The 19,583-nt window shown below is 38.8% G+C and overlaps 1 protein-coding gene across 1 annotated transcript; it reads left to right on the forward strand.

Annotated features, from left to right (window-relative positions):
- The first annotated feature begins 4,019 nt into the window (after window positions 1-4,019).
- Window positions 4,020-10,685, forward strand: LOC141417237 (uncharacterized protein C2orf78-like). The gene is made up of 3 exons (XM_074055401.1): window positions 4,020-4,161; window positions 6,954-7,715; window positions 8,776-10,685. Exons 1-3 carry the CDS (start codon window positions 4,020-4,022, stop codon window positions 10,683-10,685), a joined length of 2,814 nt encoding a protein of 937 aa, XP_073911502.1.
- The last annotated feature ends 8,898 nt before the right edge of the window (window positions 10,686-19,583 follow it).

Here is a 19,583-nt window from a genome sequence, read left to right on the forward strand (position 1 = left end):
ATTGACCAGCACCTATACCCTTTCTCCTCCTCCTCCTTGACCCCCAATCACCCCATGTGACCCCTGCCATTCATCTTGCTGATGGTCCTCCGGAAGCTGATCAGGGCTTGCTAGATGAGTCTGAAAAGTTTCCTGTGGACATCTCTTCAGTGCACAACCAACCAAGGCTACCCCCAACTCTCACTGTCCTAGGCTTCAGCCACTCAGGCAGCAGTGCAAAGACCCTGGGAGTGGTGGAACTACTGGACAGGTGCACAGACATCCAGGGGCGCAGGCTGGCAGTGACAGCAGGTGGATGCTGGGCTACAATGGCTGCCTGGCTGTCCTCTCTCGCCCCCAGTTTTGCTGGAATCTTCAGGTCCCAGGCAACCACAAAATCCTGCCAATTCTTGGGCATCTCCTTACACACAGGGGTGGCAGTGGCCAGGGCTATGTGGAGCCAATGTTAACTTACAGGCTGAAGTGGCTCCTAGCTGGAGCAGAATAGGCTGTCCAGCCCTTGGCCTCCCTTTCCAGGCCTCAGCTAACAGCAATTGGCTCTTCTCCCCAGGGCAGCCTCAGAGAACAGAGACTGGGGCACACCCTCTCTGCCACCTAGACACTTAACACTACAGGCATCCAGATACCCAATTCCTCAAAAAGCATCTAACTTTTTCTACTCTGCAGAAGAGATAAGAGAATAAAAGCTAAAACCATTTTTAGATGTATGTGCTTCATAACCACCTTACATAGGATGGGGAAAGTGTGAAGAAAGACTAAAGACTAATCTTAATCATTACCTAACTATTTAAGAGGAAAAAACACGGGCTGTTATAGTGACATCAAACATTAATAGCACCTGACATAGCAGGATGAAGCACTGAGTGCAAACCTTAGTGCCACCAAGAAAACAACAAAAAAGCAAGAGAAAATAATATTAATAGACTTAGAAGATATGTCAGCCTTGAATATTTAGACTCAGAGTTCATGGGATCCCACTGCAAAATCCATCTTAAAATTTTACTACTAACTAAGCTAACTCTCCCTCTCCCTCACCCCAACTTAAGTGTGACCCATTTAAATCTCCTCACATGCCCTTCTCTTTTAAGAGTCCTGCACTGAGCCTCTTCATAATGTTGTTCTCAGCTCTCTGATAATTGTTCAGAATTTTGTGAGTGTGGGTCCTCCTCTTTGCTGAGAGGCTAGTTAGGAGGGTGAAGGAGAATGATCATGGTCTGAGGCTTGCAGAGGAAAAGTCATGTGACACTCTGTAAAAAAACTTGCTAAAGTAAAAAGGGATGGGACTGTGTCTTAAGTGGCAGAGTGCTTGTGTAGATAGTCTGAACACTTGAGTTCACTTCCCAGTATGACCAAAAATAAATAAATAACAATGCACAAACACAATAATTTGTGATCCAAGCCTGAATCTGATAAAGTTACTCTAACTACTGATTTGCAGAAAATGAATGAGCTAAAAATATTTTATTGAGCTGGACAAAGGTGGCTCACTTCTTTAATCTTAGCTACTTGGGAGTTTCAGATTGGGAGATCATGATTTGAGGACAGCTCCAGTAAATAGTTCCCAAGACCCCATCTCCAAAACAACCAGAGAAAAATGGACTGGAGTTGTGACTCAAATGGTACACCACCTGCTTTGCAATTTGGAAACTCTGAGTTCAACCCCAATCCCACCAAAAAAACCGTAACAACACAGGAGGGTACAATTATCAAAATGTAGAGGGAACAAACACTACTTGATTTCTTCAAAGCATGAAATTGAAGGTAAGTACAAATAAGAAAGTGAGAGAAACGTGTGTGCAACCCATAGATTAATTAAGACTTAAAGAGACTTAATCATTTGCAAAGTGACATTTTTTTTCGTTTTACTTTCAATAGCAATCTACATGCTCAACACAATTCTCACAAAAATCCCAATGACACTCATCACAGAGATTGAAAAATCTACCCTAAAACTCTTCCAGAAACACAAAAGACTGCAAATAGCCAAGGCAATCCTGAGCAAAAAGAGCAACACTGGAGGTATTACATTACCCGATTTCAAACTATACTACAGAGCCACAGCAGTAACAACAACATGGTACTAACACAAAAAACACATGGAGACCAGTGGAACAGAATAGAGGATCCAGGTAAAAATCCAAGCAGCTATGCTCACTAAATTTCAAGAAAGGTGCCAAACATTCCAATAGAGAAAAGATAGCCTCTTCAACGAAAGTTGTTACAAAAAGTGGTTATCTTCCTGCAGAAAACTGAAACTAGATCCATGCCTATCACCCTGTATTATTATCATCTCAAAGTTGATTAAGGACCTTAATATCAGATCCAAAACCTTTCAGTTATTACAGGAAAGAATAGGGAGTTCTCTAGAAACAATAGGTATAGGCAAAGATTTCCTCAGTAGAACTCAATTGGCCCAGCAACTAAGAGAAAGGATGGTCAAATGAGACTACATGAATTAAAATTCTGCTGCACATCAAAAGAAATGGTGTCTAAATTGAAGAGACTATGCACAGAGTGGGAGAGAATATTTGCTAGCCATACATCTGACAAAGCACTGATAACCAGAATACACAGGGAGTTCAAAAACTAAACTTTCCTAAAATCAATGAATCAATAAAGAAGTGAACAGTAGTGCTTTTTAGGAAGAAGTCCAAATGACCAAAAAACACATGAAAAATGCTCACCATCCCTGGCCATAAAGGATATGCAAATCAAAACCACACTAAGATTCCACCTCCCCCCTGTTAGAATAGCTACATCAACAATAACAAATATTGGTGAGGACACGGGGAAAAGGGAACCCTCATACATTGGTGGTGGGAATGTAAGCTCATACAACCACTTTAGAAAACAATATGTAGACTCCTTAAAAAACTAACATAGATCTGACATATGTTCTAGCAATACTACTTCTAGGGATAAACCTGAAGGAATGCAACTCAGGTTATTACAGAGGCACCTGCAAACACATGTTTATTGCAGTACTATTCACAATAGCCAAACTATTAGAAACAGACAAGATGCCCACTACCAAAAATGGATTAAGAAAATATGGTATTTATACACAAGGAATTTTATTCAGCCACAAAGAAGAATGAAAATTTGTCATTCACAAGTAAATGGATGGAACTATAGAACATCACCTTAAGCAAAGTTAGCCAGGGTCAGAAGGCCAAAAATGACATGTCCTCCCTCATATCAACATTATAGACCTAAAGAAAATGCAGCAACATTATTGGACATGCATCACAAAATAAGGAGAGAATGCACATGGAAGGCATAAGGAAAGAGAAGGAAATGTAAAACTTGAATGTAGTTCATGTACTCACTGTAAAGGAATGAATATAGTAATCTCAAACTGGCAGAGGCCACTATGGTAAGGGGACTGGGAAGCAATGAAGGGTTCTGGTATAGATGAACCAAAGTGGGTTGTAATACATATGTGCATGGAAGCAATGCTAGGAATCTCTCCGTATAGCTATCCTTACCTCAAACTAACAAACATGCTGTGTATTTCTTATTATATCTTATGTTTTCTCTTCTAAATCGCAGAACAAGAGGGGCAAACAGGTTCTGCCTGGAAGCAGAGGTGAGGGTGTGGTGAGGTGGCCCAAACGTTGTGAGTAAATGTAACAATGATAAAATAAAAAAATTAAAGTAACGACAAAATAATGTCACTTTGATTCCTCCTCAAGTGAATTAAATGGATATCCAGTATGTGACCATGTTATACAATCCATTAAAATGTGAAATATGATATACAAATTATGAATAACTTTATTAATTAACATGCATAAGAAACAGGGGAAGGAGGGTCTGCCATACCTGTCTTTCAGGATTTCACCTACTCAGAGCTCAGCCATTTAGGTGCTATTATAGCTCCTATGTTATTCTCTCCAACCAATCCCATTTTAGGGTTGGGAATATGATCTCGCTATTGGCTACTTCACCATCTGCTTACTTTATGACATCATTCTCCCACCAAACCTACTGCCATCCGGTAGAATCTTGGGGTTTCCATGGAGTTATCTGTAAACAAATTTGGATCAGTCCTTCATACTGGACAAAGGAGCTGTTTATCTTCTTCTTCCCAGACATCTTCTAGTATTACCGCATCTCTTGTATCTGCAATTGATGTTAACTCTTCCGTGATCATGTCAGGTAAGGAAAACAACAACTTTAAAAAAAAAAACTTTTTTATATATAATGAAAAAAATTAGAATAACTCACCAACCCTAAATTTAGTAGTAGACTCAAAGCAGCTTAGAATACTGGGGGGAAAGCATTGAACTAGAAATATGGAGACCTGATTTCATTTGTGGCTTTGACATTTACTAGGTATGTAACTAGGGACATTATTTACTCTATCACAAAATGGTTCCTCATCTGCTACATGAGGATACAGGACTGCTGATGTTCTGTTCCTTATGTTTTCTAATACTGAGTCTTAAAGGGCATGCATATAGTGAAATCAGAGATTTCCAGAGTGTTAGTTTCAACAAAAACAGATAAACCAAGGTGGTATTAAAAACTAGCCTCATATACCAAGATGTTTCACCTGTAACTGTCTACCTTCATTAAGATTCCACTTTTGTATTTCAAATTTAGCTCTGATCTAAAAGTAATATCCATGTGTTTTGGAGTTTTATGTTTCAAGTAGGTGAAAAGAGGAATAAGGAGAGAAGAGGGAGAGGAGTGGGTTATCAGAAGTAAAGATTTTCTAGAGAAAAAAGCTGGGGATTATTTACATTAAGCATAGGCTGACAGGAACTGAAGGGAATGAAGAAAATATATAAATGAGGAAAGAGAAAACATAAGAATGTCAAGCAGGGACAAATTGTTGAGAAAAAAGATCATTTGAGAAAGAATGTTGACAAGCACAATCGATTTTTTAAAACATGCACAAAAGCAGTGCATGTTTTAAAATCTACTCAAAGAAAAGCAAAGTGAAGTTGTTTTCAGAAAACGCTTGTATTAATTGATTAGGAAGATGACTAAGGGTAGAACAGGGTATCACTAGTAAAAGCAGTTTCTCAGATAAGTCACATTTGGTTGTTTGCATTTTTTCTAATGACTCTAGATATAGATGACAATTGACAGTTTTGAATATGAATATTTTAGAAATATATTTTATGATTGACTATTCCTACAAGCATAGTAAGAATAGTTTATATAGAAAGAAGACTGGTGTAACAGAATTTTTAATGTCTTATTTCATCCTGGATTATTAAACTACATGAATTCAAAAAAAATTGATGCATCCTAACGTGTCAAAAATAAAGTTTCAAGTAAAAGTTTCTTTTGATTTTATAATAATTTTCTTCTTTTTGTTTTGGTACTACTTGAGTACCTCCACACCAATAATTTTCTTCCTAAAACAGAGTACATTGTTATTAATAGTCACTGTTTTAGACACAAGAATAAAAAGAAAGACCTTTCTAAAAATGAAAGGTCAATCCCCACGTCTCTAATTCCACATTTATCTAAAATAATTTTGTGAATTCTTGTTTTTTTTAACATTTAAAATTGTTTGGACTGGAGTTATAGCTCAAGGACAGAGTATATGCTTACCACATTCAAGGGCCTCACTTCAATTTTCACATCAGCCCCCCCAACTTTTTTTGTTTTAGGTGGATTCTAGTGTTAATTTTTTCAAGCTTTGGGGTGACCTGTTACTGAAAGTTGAAGTGAATATAAGCTAAATTTTGGGTATAAATCTAAGAACTTTCAGCATTATTTTAAAGTATTTTTCCTGTTTTTTAATATGGCTATATTAATTGAAATATATACCTATTAGGATTGATATCTTTTACTTGTTGGGTATACTCAGAGATATGTGAATGAACACAATAATGGAATTCCTTTACAATTATTGCTTTACTCTCCACTTTTTACAACTTTATTTTGTTTAGTTTAGTTTTTTTTATTGGTGTGGGAATGGCATCTTCCTATGTGACTCAACCTGACCTCAAACACTTGGACTCAAGTAACCTTCCTACCTCAGCATTCCTGATTGCTGGGACTACAGATGTACAAAGATTCATACCAATTTGTATTGAAATATTGGTCTAGACAAAATATGGCTACTTCAGTGTTCACATTTGCTGCATTGTTCTGTCTGTTACACACTTGTTACTGGTAGAGTTTCTCTGTCTACATGTACCCATCGGAAAGACATTCAATATCAGGCTGGGTGGGGTGGTAGGTGCCTAAAATCCAAGGCATTCCAAGGCTGAGGTGGGAGAATTCCAAGTACAAGGCCAGCTTAGGTAACTTTGTTCAACCCTGCCTCGAAAACTTATTTTTCAAATTGAAAATCATTTCTACAGCAGTTTTGTTTTAGTTAATAGTATTCACTAAAAAAGAATAGATAACATTCATTTTCATAATATTATATATATATGATAACAGAACTTCCTTTATTATTATATTTACTATGCTTTTTTAAAATTTTTATTTTATGCTTGCTATGTATTCAAATCTAATTAACATCTATTTATTCTTTTTAATTCTTTGCAGTTTGTCTATCTTTGCAGAACTCACTATGTATTCTCCATACAAATCATATATAAATGTCTCTTTTATTCTTGGATGAGTTACCATTATTATTATTGAAAGCATGTTACATATGAATAACCTGAGGCTCAGAAAGTTTAAATAGCTTTTTTTTTTTTTTTTTGCAAAAAATATTTTTTGAAAACTATTAGGAATTTATTTTGACTTAGGATCCAAGGATATTCTAGTTTTAAAATGCTTCAATTCTAGGACATAGTTATAAGTTTGTAACAACCTACTTCATCAGTGACAGCCATCTTAAACTGTTTGATTTCTGGTGTTTCAGTGAGTATTGGAACTAAAGACTTCCTAATTACAACAACCTTAAGATAATACTGCTCCTCAAAGTGAAAGTCTGTCCATCTCATCAATTTCCATCACCCTGTTTCCTTCTACAGAAAATTTCCAAAATACATCTTTACTTGGAACTGCAAATTCTCCCCAGCTCACTCGTCCTGTGGTGAGCAATACCTCTTCCATAGTGGGAAGTGTCTGCAACCTCTCCAGAGTCTCTGGGCCAGCCATGACTTCAGCATGGCTGCGGCCATCAGCCTCTAACACCTCTTTCCAGCCACTCGTGGGTAGTGCCTACATTTACCAACATTCTAGCACAACTATGTTGTCTGAAGTTACTGGCCAGAGCCAGATACCTACTTCAGCTGCCTCCTATTCAGGTATTTTTGAGTGGGGTACTGCACAAAGCACAGAAAAGAAGTCATCCTCACCTGGAAACTTCACTGGGACTCTTATTGACCAGGACACAGCAAATTCTTCCATGACTGTAACAACCCAATATGATAAAGCTTCAGATGCCAATAAGGTGGTCCCCCTATCCCCATCATTACCTGCCAACTTTGTTCAAGCAACACCATCTCAGATTCCCACTCAAGCATATAGCATGTCACTTCCTTATCAGGAAGGAAGTCATGTCTATTACTATAATCAAAACACATTGGGGCCTCCGTTATCTGGAGAGGGTGGCTTCTGCCTGCAATCTTATGGCTGTGTTTCATACGGAGGGAGTGGGTCCTCTATCTGTCAACCAGAAATGGTGATGGTTCTAAAGAAAGTTCAGCCTACAAACATCCTAACACCGGTTTCAACCTCTGGAATCTACTACTCTATGCCTGCTCAACCCAACAGAGAAATGAGTTTTCAAGGTGAGTACAAATAGCAAAAATGGAAAAGGAATAAGGTTAGCATTCAAAGGGAGAGACAGATCTGCAGACGAGTAGTGGTTAGTCCACAAATGGGTAGAGTTGAACTCCTGAGATTTCAACAACTACACTTACTCGGTGCTCTCCATTTCCAGATTTGATATAAGGTCAAGAGCTGGAGCCATGGATCAATTAGTACAGCACCTGCCTAGCAAGTGTAAGGTCCTGAGTTCAATGCCCACTACTTCCAAAAACAAAGAAACAATCAAATAAGCAAGTAAAAAAGTAAAAGTGAAAATGCAGAGCACTATAATGGTCATTCATGTTGTGTTTAAAAGTCCCCTTAAATCACACTGAATGAGGCTTCATTTTTCACTACCCTGGCAAAACCTCCATGCAGTAATTAATTCCCTTCCAAGATCTTTTGCTTTTGTGTATTTAGAAAACACTTCAAAACCTTTCATTGTAGTAATGGTTTAATTTTCTTTAATTTTTTTGGGTTCAAGATCTAGTCCAAAGTGAGTAAGCACAACATATGCCCTTGTTTATAAATTTCATGAGAAATGACAATGCTTTTTCTCTTACTACATGGTTTAACATATTTTTATACTCACAAAGAGTATTTGTGAGTATTTCTAGTATTTGTAAAACACAAATAAGTTGTGTTTTAGTTGTGTTTTATTATTTACACAATAAGTTGTAAAACACTTTTTGTTCATTTTTTCATGGTGTTTCTGATTGAAACAAGGGCCAAGAGTACAGTGACAAGTGCTCTACTAACAGTCACACCCTAGCCTAATACATTTCATCTTTCCAAACTTTGATTTGACTTACATCAATCCTATGAAACACAAAGAAAACCAAAAACCAATGACATTAACGGAGTAGCAGCAACTCCAACAGTCACGACCTATTTCCTAATGCAGCGTCCTGTCCATGGGTCTTAAGAAAAACCATAAAAGTGGCTTGCTCACTGTTGGCAGGTGCATGGTTGCTGTGTTGGTGTGCAGGACAAGAGTATCTCACTTACCAGGGACTGACTTCTTCCTTGATTTCTTTTCAGTGATGGAAACTTCCATGAGGACAGAGACTTCTGTAGAATTGCAACCTCCAAGCCAGGCATTTTGTTTTCCACAAACTTCAGATTTCCTTACATCCTGCGGTAGCATAAATGCTCAAATACTTGAGAATAACCCACCACTTGAGCTTGGAGACATTTCAGTACTAACTGCCGTCCAAAGTTCTACCAATAACCTGGCATTGCCTCAAGCTCCTAACCAGGAACAAATAGAACATGAGAATTTGAATGAAATAAAAACAAAGCTTTCAAAGCCTGTGGAGGCCTACCATATCCCAATTGACAATCGGGATTCTCCACTACTCCCTTTAGAAATCCCTGACATTCATCAATTTCTGGAATGCATCAAACCTTTAGACCAAGAGGAGAAGCCTGATTCTGAAAATGCCAATTTGGTCAAGAATAGCCTAAGTTTTGAGAACCAAGGGACACTTGAAAATAGGGTTGAATGTAGCAATGGTTTTGTGGACATGGCTGCATTGGTGGAGAATATTGAACTCCCACCTATTTTCAACTCATTGGCAGAACATCACCAGTCCAAATTTCCCACAACCATAAAAGCCAATGACATGAGAGATGCCAAGGTGAATCAGGGGCAGAAAAAGTCAAGGATTGTAAAGGAACTCACTGACTATATCAGAAAGAAGAAGGATAGAGATTCTGAGCTTATCGATGGAGCTCCTAAGGACAAAATTCAGCGTCACAACCCAGAGTGTCTTTTGGAGAGAGAAATGATTGTGTGCAGTGCTGTATCCAGTGACAGCCCAACTGTAATCACAACCAAGCATTCTACCTGCAAACCTCCAAAAGCTGCATACAGTAGGGCCAGCAAGGCTAAAGGCCTTGGGCAAGAAAAGACCAAAAACACCACACAAAACAATTCCAAGAAAGTTGAAGAGAATAAGCAGACAAGGAATAAAGTGAAGTCAGACGAGAAAACGATTCCCAAGATGAAGAGGAAGAGAAATCAACCCGAGCTTAGCCAGGAGACATTTAAAAAGCCTCGCACCTATCTAGGTATGCACATGCTGCAGTCAGTGCAGGTTTTTCATGCACTGGGGAAGAAGACTGATAAGAAAATTGGGTCATCCTCGTGTCGGGCTTTGGCAAATTTGAGCACCACCAAAGGCTCCCAGTATTCTGCAGCTATCAAATCACGGCTGGATACCCCACATGAGGGCAAAGGTCCTAAGAAGACTCAAGTCAAAGCCCAGAAAGAAGATAGCAGTGCTGGCAATGAATGCCCCTCTCCATCCCAGTATGAGCTGCCTCCACCTGGCAAGGTCAAGTTGATACCTTTACCTTTTCTGAATCCTGACAAGCCTCAACCTCGACCTGTTCCTCGGAGGCCACAGGCTTTTGCCTCACGTAGGCCCACTGGATCTTACCCTCATCCTAACTCAGCTCAATCTCTGGCAGTCAATGCATGTCAACCAGCTAGTGCCAACACATCTTTGATAAGTCCTGCCAAACCAGCTCGGCCAATTTCATTCAATGCAACTCTACCAGGTTTGACCAAGCCTACCCAGCCTAATGTCTCTCAGTCTGCTGCTGCTAGACCTGCACCCTACAAAACATCTTCTTTCACTTCTTTCCAGAGGCAGCCTGTTTCCACTACTATGGCCAAGTTCCAGCCACCACCTAAGTCTCAAACCCAATTTCTACTGCAAGATTTCAGCCTGCAACCAATTCCATGGAGAAAGCCCAATGTTCCTGAGCCAGTAATGTCAAGCCCCATCACAAAAGAGCAACGGCCAGAGCGTGAGGCCATGAAAAGGAAGGCTCAGCAAGAGCGCGAGCATGCAGCCAAATACACTTCTTTGGGAAAAGTGCAGTTTTTCATTGAGAGAGAAAGAGAAATGGAAATTTCTCAATACTATGGCTATGTAATGTAAGAGCTGCTATTGTTGGTACCCTTTAAGTATCAAACGATTTTCACATATATACATCGACATAGATATTTAAACATATAGATAGATAGGTATATAAAATAATATAGATAAAAATATAAAGATTTCTCTATTCTGATATATTTTAAAAAATAAAATTGAAGTAATGTAATAGAATTAAGAAATGAGCAATAAAGAGGTCTTTGGAGTTTTGAAATGCTACTACGTGTGGTTTTTTTTGATAGAAGTGGGGATTATAAAAAGAGGAACTGAAATTTGAGAGTACAAGGGGAGGGAAAGGATAAGAAATGAGGGAAGAGGAAGGCATGTGGTCCAGAAGTAGTATGGTTGAAAGGGGAGAAATTACATGGGCCTATAAGAAGAATCAGGAATGGGTAAAATGACACAGTGTGAGGTTGGGGTGTAAAGAATAAAATTTGGAAAATGTTTAGAATGGTAGAAGATGGGTCTCAGTTGATTAGAAGCAATGAAAAAAAATCATGCTTCATGAACAACCAGACAAGCATTTTAGAAAATTAGATTTAGAACTGAATTCCAACAGATTTAGGTTATCTGTGAATAATGCTGGGAATGGTGAATACAAAATATGGGAGAATCTACCACATGAGTGACAAGGGCTCAGCTATCCCGGGGGCACATGATAACGTGGGGCCTAACCCAATGAACTGCAACATCTTTGGGTCCACCCAGATGACGGCCTGCAATATAAATCACCATTCTCTCAACACCCTTCACTGGGAACTAAAATGGGCTACTTCAATGAACCTTCAGATACATTGTTCCACTTTACTAGTGAGGTTTAGCAATGGGCTGAGATCACTTTACATGCAAAGGAACAAGGCCATGATTTGAATCTGAGGTCTGAGACTTTGAAAACCTCATTTCTTTCAAGTGCCCATGGGTGTGCAACTTGGCTTTTGAGAGCACAGCATCTGGAGGTCATAGGTGGACAAGATCAAGTCTCTGAAGGGAGGCAAGTATTGAGTGCAGGGGCTGGGTCCTCCTCCACTGACCCTGGCATGTGCTGCCTTTTTCCAACCACTGCCATCAAGAGCGTGACAAAAACTGGCTGCTGGGAATCCATGCCCATCCCAGGAGACAGGAATTCACACGTGAGCAGTGAGTCACCTCCGAGGGGGAGCATGCTGGCTCGCACGTGCAAAGGTGTCCCACGTCATGTGGGAGCAAGAGGGGGTGGCATACACGGCAGTACTATAGGAAGGGAAGGGAGTTGGAGAGTGAATGGGGTAGTGGATGTCAGTGTTGGAGAACTAGCAATTTACATATTAAAAATTATTTCATGAGACAACATTAAATTCACCATTTTAAAGGGTATAATTCAGTGAAATTTAGAACATTCTCAACATTTTTCAACCATCAGCACTATACATTCTGTAATATTTTCATTATTCCCAAAAGCAACACCTCTACTCTATAGCAGTCATGCCCCATCCCTTACTCTCTCTGACCCCAGATAGCTACTAAACTATCTGCCTTTTCTGGACATTTATAAAAATGGAATACAATGTGTGTCTTTTTATATCTGTCTTCTTTCACTTAGACACAGTTTTCAAGGTTCATCTACTTGCGTAGAGTGTGAGATTCATCCATTCCTTTTTATGACTGAATATTGCACATTTGTATATACACCTATCATTTGTTGGAGATTGGTTTGTTTTCCTCAGTAACTGAAATGTGAGAGTTAATTCTGTGGTGAGTAACACCTAGCTACATTATTTATCCCATTAACATATAAGAATAGAGAGTACCAATATCTTTTGAGACTGTATCCCTCTCTATGTCTCAGACTGGCCTCAAGTCTGTCAAGACTAATCCTCTTATCTCAGTCTCAAAAACTGGGATTAAAAGTGTACATCAGGAAGATTCCAAGATGGTGGGTAGAGGGAGGAAGCAGAAAGGAAGCCTCCTATAGTGAAATCTTGGATAGATGCTGGAGACACACATTGCAGGCATAATCACTGAGAAGATGCATAACTTTGACCCCTCCACACCTCCAACTGGCACAGAGAATCTCCACTTCACGTTAAACAGAGAAAGCAGGAGGGCTGCCGGGCTGCCAGTTACCAGCGCCCAGACATCTTGGGAAGACGTGGACCAGGTGAGCTTCGCGGTACTGCGGTACTCCCACAGACAAGCCTGGGCCAGAGCAGCATAGCCCCCTGGACAGACCAACCTCCACCCGGGGAAAAAAGAGTAACTGAGTAATAAGCAATAAGAGCAATAAAGACACGCAGGAAAGAGGGTGGGGCGCACTGAGCACCAAAGATTAGGGGAAGGGAATCCTTCCTGGAACTGTAAATAAAGAAGCTGTGCGGGCATTTGAGGCTCTGGCAGGAGCAGGGGCACGCGCCCAGCAACCAGGAGCAGGAAAGCTGGTGAGACTGGTGGAGGGGGGAAAACTACACAGGAGAGGAGGGAAGACCCACTTCTCACATGAACTGTAAACAAACATGGTGGCTGGCAGGAGCAGCAGCATCACCCAGTAATCAGGAGCAGGAAAGCTTGTGAAAGTGGCAGTGGGAGGAGAACTGCACAGGGGAGAGGGGAAGACCCACCTCCCACATGAACTGTAAATAAACACACAGGCCTGAGAACACTAGTGCAGTGTCACCTTTCCCAGTGCTTGGAAAGGGGAAAGCTTGTAGCAGAGGCTCCCGCACAGAAGAACTCTGAGCAAACAAAGCCTGCAGGGCCAGGTGAGTGGTAAGCTCACCCCAGAGATCTGCATAAATAACACTGCCAGCAACAGCAGGCTGACAGCAGCAGGCAGGCAAGCCACAGTTGCAGATACCATTCTCAGAACTGTCTCCAGACTCTCTTTTTTTCTTTTTCTCCCTATCTTTGATGAGAGAACAACTGAATTACACTTGCAAGATGAAAAACTTACTGATACTGTATTGCATTTGAACTTGGGACACTTGTTGGGGTTTTTTTGTGTGCATGTGTGTGTAATTTTGTTCTACTTTATGCGTCCCCTTTGATGAGACAACTACAGAACAACATCTGAGGCACCATCTACAGGACTGGAGACTGAGATGGACTCCCAAATTAATAAGATTGAAACTTCTTTGCATTTGAACTTGGAGGTTTTTTGGTTTTTTTAAATTTTCTATTTTTTCTTTTTATTTTAATACATTTTTATATATAGATTTTTCTTTCATTTACTTATTTTTTATTTTAATTCTTATTTTTTTTTATTTTTGATTTTCAATCCTCTCTCTGTCTCTCTAATGTCTGTTCAGCTTACTGTTGATTAGTACACTAAAGCTGCCTGTTTATACCTTTGAAACCTTCTTGTCTGATACCTTGTTCTGTTTTCTAATTCCAGCCTGTGTATTTGTTTCTCCCATTTCTTTAACTTCTTGCTTTCCATCTCACATCACCCTTCCATTCTAAATATTACCATTGTGATTATTACAAGCTAGAAAATACTTAATTGCACACAGTACAGGGACAGTAACAACACCAAGGACAATGATGGGAAGACAGAAAAAACAGGGAAACCAGTTTCCCCACAGCAAAAAATTAGTACAGGAACTAGAGGGGAATGAAGAAAACAGGTACTCAGATCCAGACTCCAACAAAATGAAGATAAACTATGCCAAAGGACCCAATGAAGCCCACAAGAATAATTTAAAAGAAGACATACTACAAGTACTCAATGAGAATTTTATAGAGATGATACTGGATAGGGTCAACCAAAATGTATAGGAGACATGCAAGAAATTCCAAGACAACAAAAATAGAGAATTTGAAAAAGCAAAAGAAGAAAAGGAAACCATAGAAGCACTGTATAAACACCAAAGTGAAATAGAGAACACAATGAATAAAAAGATAAATGAACTCAGGACAAAAATAGACAACATTAAAGAGGAAACCAGCCAGGATATGGAAAACCTCAGAAAAAAGAACAAAACAGAACTGCAAAACAAAACGGAAGGCCAATCCAGCATTATAGAACAAACAGAAGACAGAATCTCAGAACTTGAAGATGAAATGGTAATTAAAGGAAAAACCGAAGAACTATTAATTAAACAACTCAAGACCTGTGAAAAGAAAATGCAAGAACTCACCGACTCCATCTAAAGAACAAACATGTGAATTATGGGCATCGAAGAAGGAGAAGAGGTGCAAGCGAAGGGAATGAGTAATATATTCAACAAAATAATAATGGAAAATTTCCCAAATCTAGAGAAAGCTATTCACATACAGATGCAAGAGACCTCCAGGACACCAAACAGACCAGATCAAAATAGAACTACCACACAACATATCATTAAAACAACAAGTTCAGAAACTAAGGAAAGAATATTGAAGGCTGTAAGAGAGAAAAAACAAGTAACATACAAAGGTAAACCCATCAAAATCACAGCAGACTTCTCAACAGAAACATGAAAAGCAAGAAGAGCATGGGGTGAGATCTTCCGGGCACTGAATGAAAATAACTTCAACCCCAGGATGCTCTACCCAGCAAAACTATCATTCAAAATAGATGGAAAAATAAAAGTTTTCCATGATAAGCAGAAACTAAAACAATATGTGACCATAAAGCCACCACTACAAAGGATTCTTCAAGGGATTCTGCACACAGAAAGTGAAACCCAACTTAACCATGAAAAGACAGGCAGCATCAAACCACAGGAAAAGAAAAATCAAGAAAGTAGAGTGTAACCTCAACTTAGGTACACACAATCAAACCTTCAAACAACTATGACATCTAAATGACAGGAATTACCACATACCCATCAGTACTAATGCTTAATGTTAACGAACTTAATTCACCCATCAAAGGCACTGCTTGACAAAATGGATTAAAAAGGAAGATCCAACAATTTGTTGCTTACAGGACACCCATCTCACCGACAGAAATAAGCATAGGCTAAGGATGAAAGACTGGAAGAAGATTTACCAAGCCAATGGCCCCCGAAACATGCAGGAGTAGCAATACTTATCTCTGACAAAGTAGACTTCAAACCTACATTGATCAAATGAGATAAAGAAGGGCATTCCATACTAATAAAAGGGGAAATAGACCAAAAGGAAATAATAATCAACCTGTATGCACCCAATGTCAACACACCCAATTTCATCAACCATACCCTGAAAGACCTAAAAGCATATATAAATGCCAACACAGTGGTTGTGGGAGACTTTAACACCCCATTATTGTCAATAGATAGGTCATCTAAACAAAAAAATCAATGAAAAAATCCAAGATCTAAAATATGCAATAGATCAAATGGACCTAGTTGATGTCTACAGAACATTTCATCCAACTTCTACACAAAATACATTCTTCTCAGCAGCCCATGGAACCTTCTCCAAAATAGATCATATCCTAGGGCACAAAGCAAGTCTCAGCAAATATAAGAAAAGAGAAATTATACCGTGCATATTATCTGATCACAATGCAGTAAAAGTAGAACTCAACAACAAAAGTAAAGACAAAAACATGCAAACAGCTGGAACCTAAATAACTCATTACTTAATGAAGAACGGATCATCAATGAAATAAAAAAGGAAATTAAAAAGTTCCTGGAAGTCAATGAAAATGAAAACACAACCTATTGGAACCTATTGGACACAGCTAAGGCAGTCCTGAGAGGAAAGTTTATAGCCATGAGTGCATACATTAAAAAGACTGAAAGATCCCAAATCAACAACCTAATGATGCATCTCAAACTCCTAGAAAAACCAGAAAAAGCAAATCCCAAAATAAATACAAGGAGAGAAATAATAAAAATAAGAGCTGAAATCAACAAAATAGAAACCAAAAAAACCATACAAAGAATTAATGATACAAAAAATTGGTTCTTTGAAAAAATAAACAACATCCATAGGCTCCTGGCAAACCTGACTAAAATGAGGAGAGAAAAAACCCAAATTAGTAGAATCAGGAATGCAAAAGGGGAGATAACAACAAACACCATGAAGTCCAGGAAATCATCAGAGAGTACTTTGAGAACCTATATTCAAATAAATTTGAAAATCTTAAAGAAATGGACAGATTTCTAGATACATATGACCATCCAAAACTGAACCAAGAGGAAATTAATCACCTGAATAGATCTATAACACAAAATGAAATTGAAGCAGTAATCAAGAGTCTCCCCAAAAAGAAAACTCCAGGACCTGATGGATTCTCTGCTGAATTCTATCAGACCTTTAAAGAAGAACTGATACCAACTCTCCTTAAACTGTTCCACAAAATAGAAAGGGAAGGAAAACTGCCAAACACATTTTATGAAGCCAGTATTACACTTATCCCAAAACCAGGCAAAGACACTTCCAAAAAGGAGAACTATAGGCCAATCTCCTTAATGAACATTGATGCAAAAATCCTCAACAAAATAATGGCAAACCAAATTCAGCAGCACATCAAAAAGATTATTCACCACGACCAAGTAGGCTTCATCCCAGGGATGCAGGGGTGGTTCAACATACGAAAATCTATAAACGTAATAAACCACATTAACAGAAGCAAAGACAAAAACCACTTGATCATCTCAATAGATGCAGAAAAAGCCTTTGATAAGATCCAACATCATTTCATGATAAAAGCTCTAAGAAAACTAGGAATAGAAGGAAAGTTCCTCAACATTATAAAAGTTATATATGACAAACCTACAGCCAGCATTATACTTAATGGAGAAAAACTGAAACCACTCCCTCTAAAATCAGGAACCAGACAATGATGCCCACTATCTCCACTCCTATTCAACATAGTACTGGAATTCCTAGCCAGAGCAATTAGGCAAGAAGAAGGAATAAAAGGAATACAAATAGGTAAAGAAACTGTCAAAATATCCCTATTTGCAGATGACATGATCCTATACCTTAAAGACCCAAAACACTCTACTCAGAAGCTTCTAGACATCATCAATAGCTATAGCAAGGTAGCAGGATATAAAATCAACATAGAAAAATCATTAGCATTTCTATACACTAACAATGAGCAAACTGAAAAAGAATGTATGAAAACAATTCCATTTACAATAGCCTCAAAAAAAATCAAATACCTAGGTGTAAACCTAACAAAAGATGTGAAAGACCTCTACAAGGAAAACTATACACTTCTGAAGAAAGAGATTGAGGAAGACTATAGAAAGTGGAGAGATCTCCCATGCTCATAGATTGGCAGAATCAACATAGTAAAAATGTCGATACTCCCAAAAGTAATCTACATGTTTAATGCAATTCCCATCAAAATTCCAATGACATTCATCAAAGAGATTGAAAAATCTACTGTTAAATTTATATGGAAACACAAGAGGCCACGAATAGCCAAGGCAATACTCAGTCAAAAGAACAATGTGGGAGGTATCACAATACCTGACTTCAAACTATATTACAAAGCAATAACAATAAAAACAGCATGGTACTGGCACAAAAACAGACATGAAGACCAGTGGAACAGAATAGAGGACCCAGATATGAAGCCACACAACTACAACCAACTTATCTTTGACAAAGGATTAAAAATATACGATGGAGAAATAGCAGCCTCTTCAACAAAAACTGCTGGGAAAACTGGTTAGCAATCTGCAAAAAACTGAAACTAGATCCATGTATATCACCCTATACCAAGATTAACTCAAAATGGATCAAGGATCTTAATATCAGACCCCAAACTCTTAAGTTGATACAAGAAAGAGTAGGAAATACTCAGGAGTTAGTAGGTATAGGTAAGAACTTTCTCAATGAAACCCCAGCAGCACAGCAACTAAGAGATACCATAGATAAATGGGACCTCATAAAACTAAAAAGTTTCTGTTCATCAAAAGAAATGGTCTTTAAACTGAAGAGAACACCCACAGAGTGGGAGAAAATATTTGCCAACTATACATCAGACAAAGGACTGATAACCAGAATATACAGGGAACTTAAAAAAACTAAATTCTCCCAAAACTAATGAACCAATAAAGAAATGGGCAAGTGAACTAAACAGAACTTTCTCAAAAGAAGAAATTCAAATCGCCAGAAAACACATGAAAATATGCTCACCATCTCTAGCAATAAAGGAAATGCAAATTAAAACCACGCTAAGATTCCACATCACCCTGTTAGAATAGCCATCATCAGCAACACCAGCAACAACAGGTGTTGGCGAGGATGCAGGGAAAAAGGAACCCTCTTACACTGTTGGTGGGAATGTAGACTAGTACAACCACTCTGGAAAACAATTTGGAGGCTACTTAAAAAGCTGGACATCGATCTACCATTTGATCCAGCAATACCACTCTTGGGGATATACCCAAAAGACTGTTACTCCAGAGGCACCTGCACATCCATGTTTATTGCGGCACTATTCACAATAGCCAAGTTATGGAAACAGCCAAGATGCCCCACTACTGAGGAATGGATCAAGAAAATGTGGTATCTATACACAATGGAATTTTATGCAGCCATGAAGAAGAACGAAATGTTATCATTCGCTGGTAAATGGATGGAATTGGAGAACATCATTCTGAGTGAGGTTAGCCTGGCTCAAAAGACCAAAAATCGTATGTTCTCCCTCATATGTGGACATTAGATCAAGGGCAAACACAACAAGGGGATTGGACTTTGAGCACATGATAAAAGCGAGAGCACACAAGGGAGGGGTGAGGATAGGTAAGACACCTAAAAAATTAGCTAGCATTTGTTGCCCTTAATGCAGAGAAACTAAAGCAGATACCTTAAAAGCAACTGAGGCCAATAGGAAAAGGGGACCAGGAACTAGAGAAAAGGTTAGATTAAAAAGAATTAACCTAGAAGGTAACACCCACGCACGGGAAATCAATGTGAGTCAATGCCCTGTATAGCTATCCTTATCTCAACCAGCAAAACCCCTTGTTCCTTCCTATTATTGCTTATACTCTC

This window comes from Castor canadensis, chromosome 15 (genome assembly GCF_047511655.1).
Source record: "Castor canadensis chromosome 15, mCasCan1.hap1v2, whole genome shotgun sequence".
Taxonomy (NCBI): Eukaryota; Metazoa; Chordata; class Mammalia; order Rodentia; family Castoridae; genus Castor; species Castor canadensis.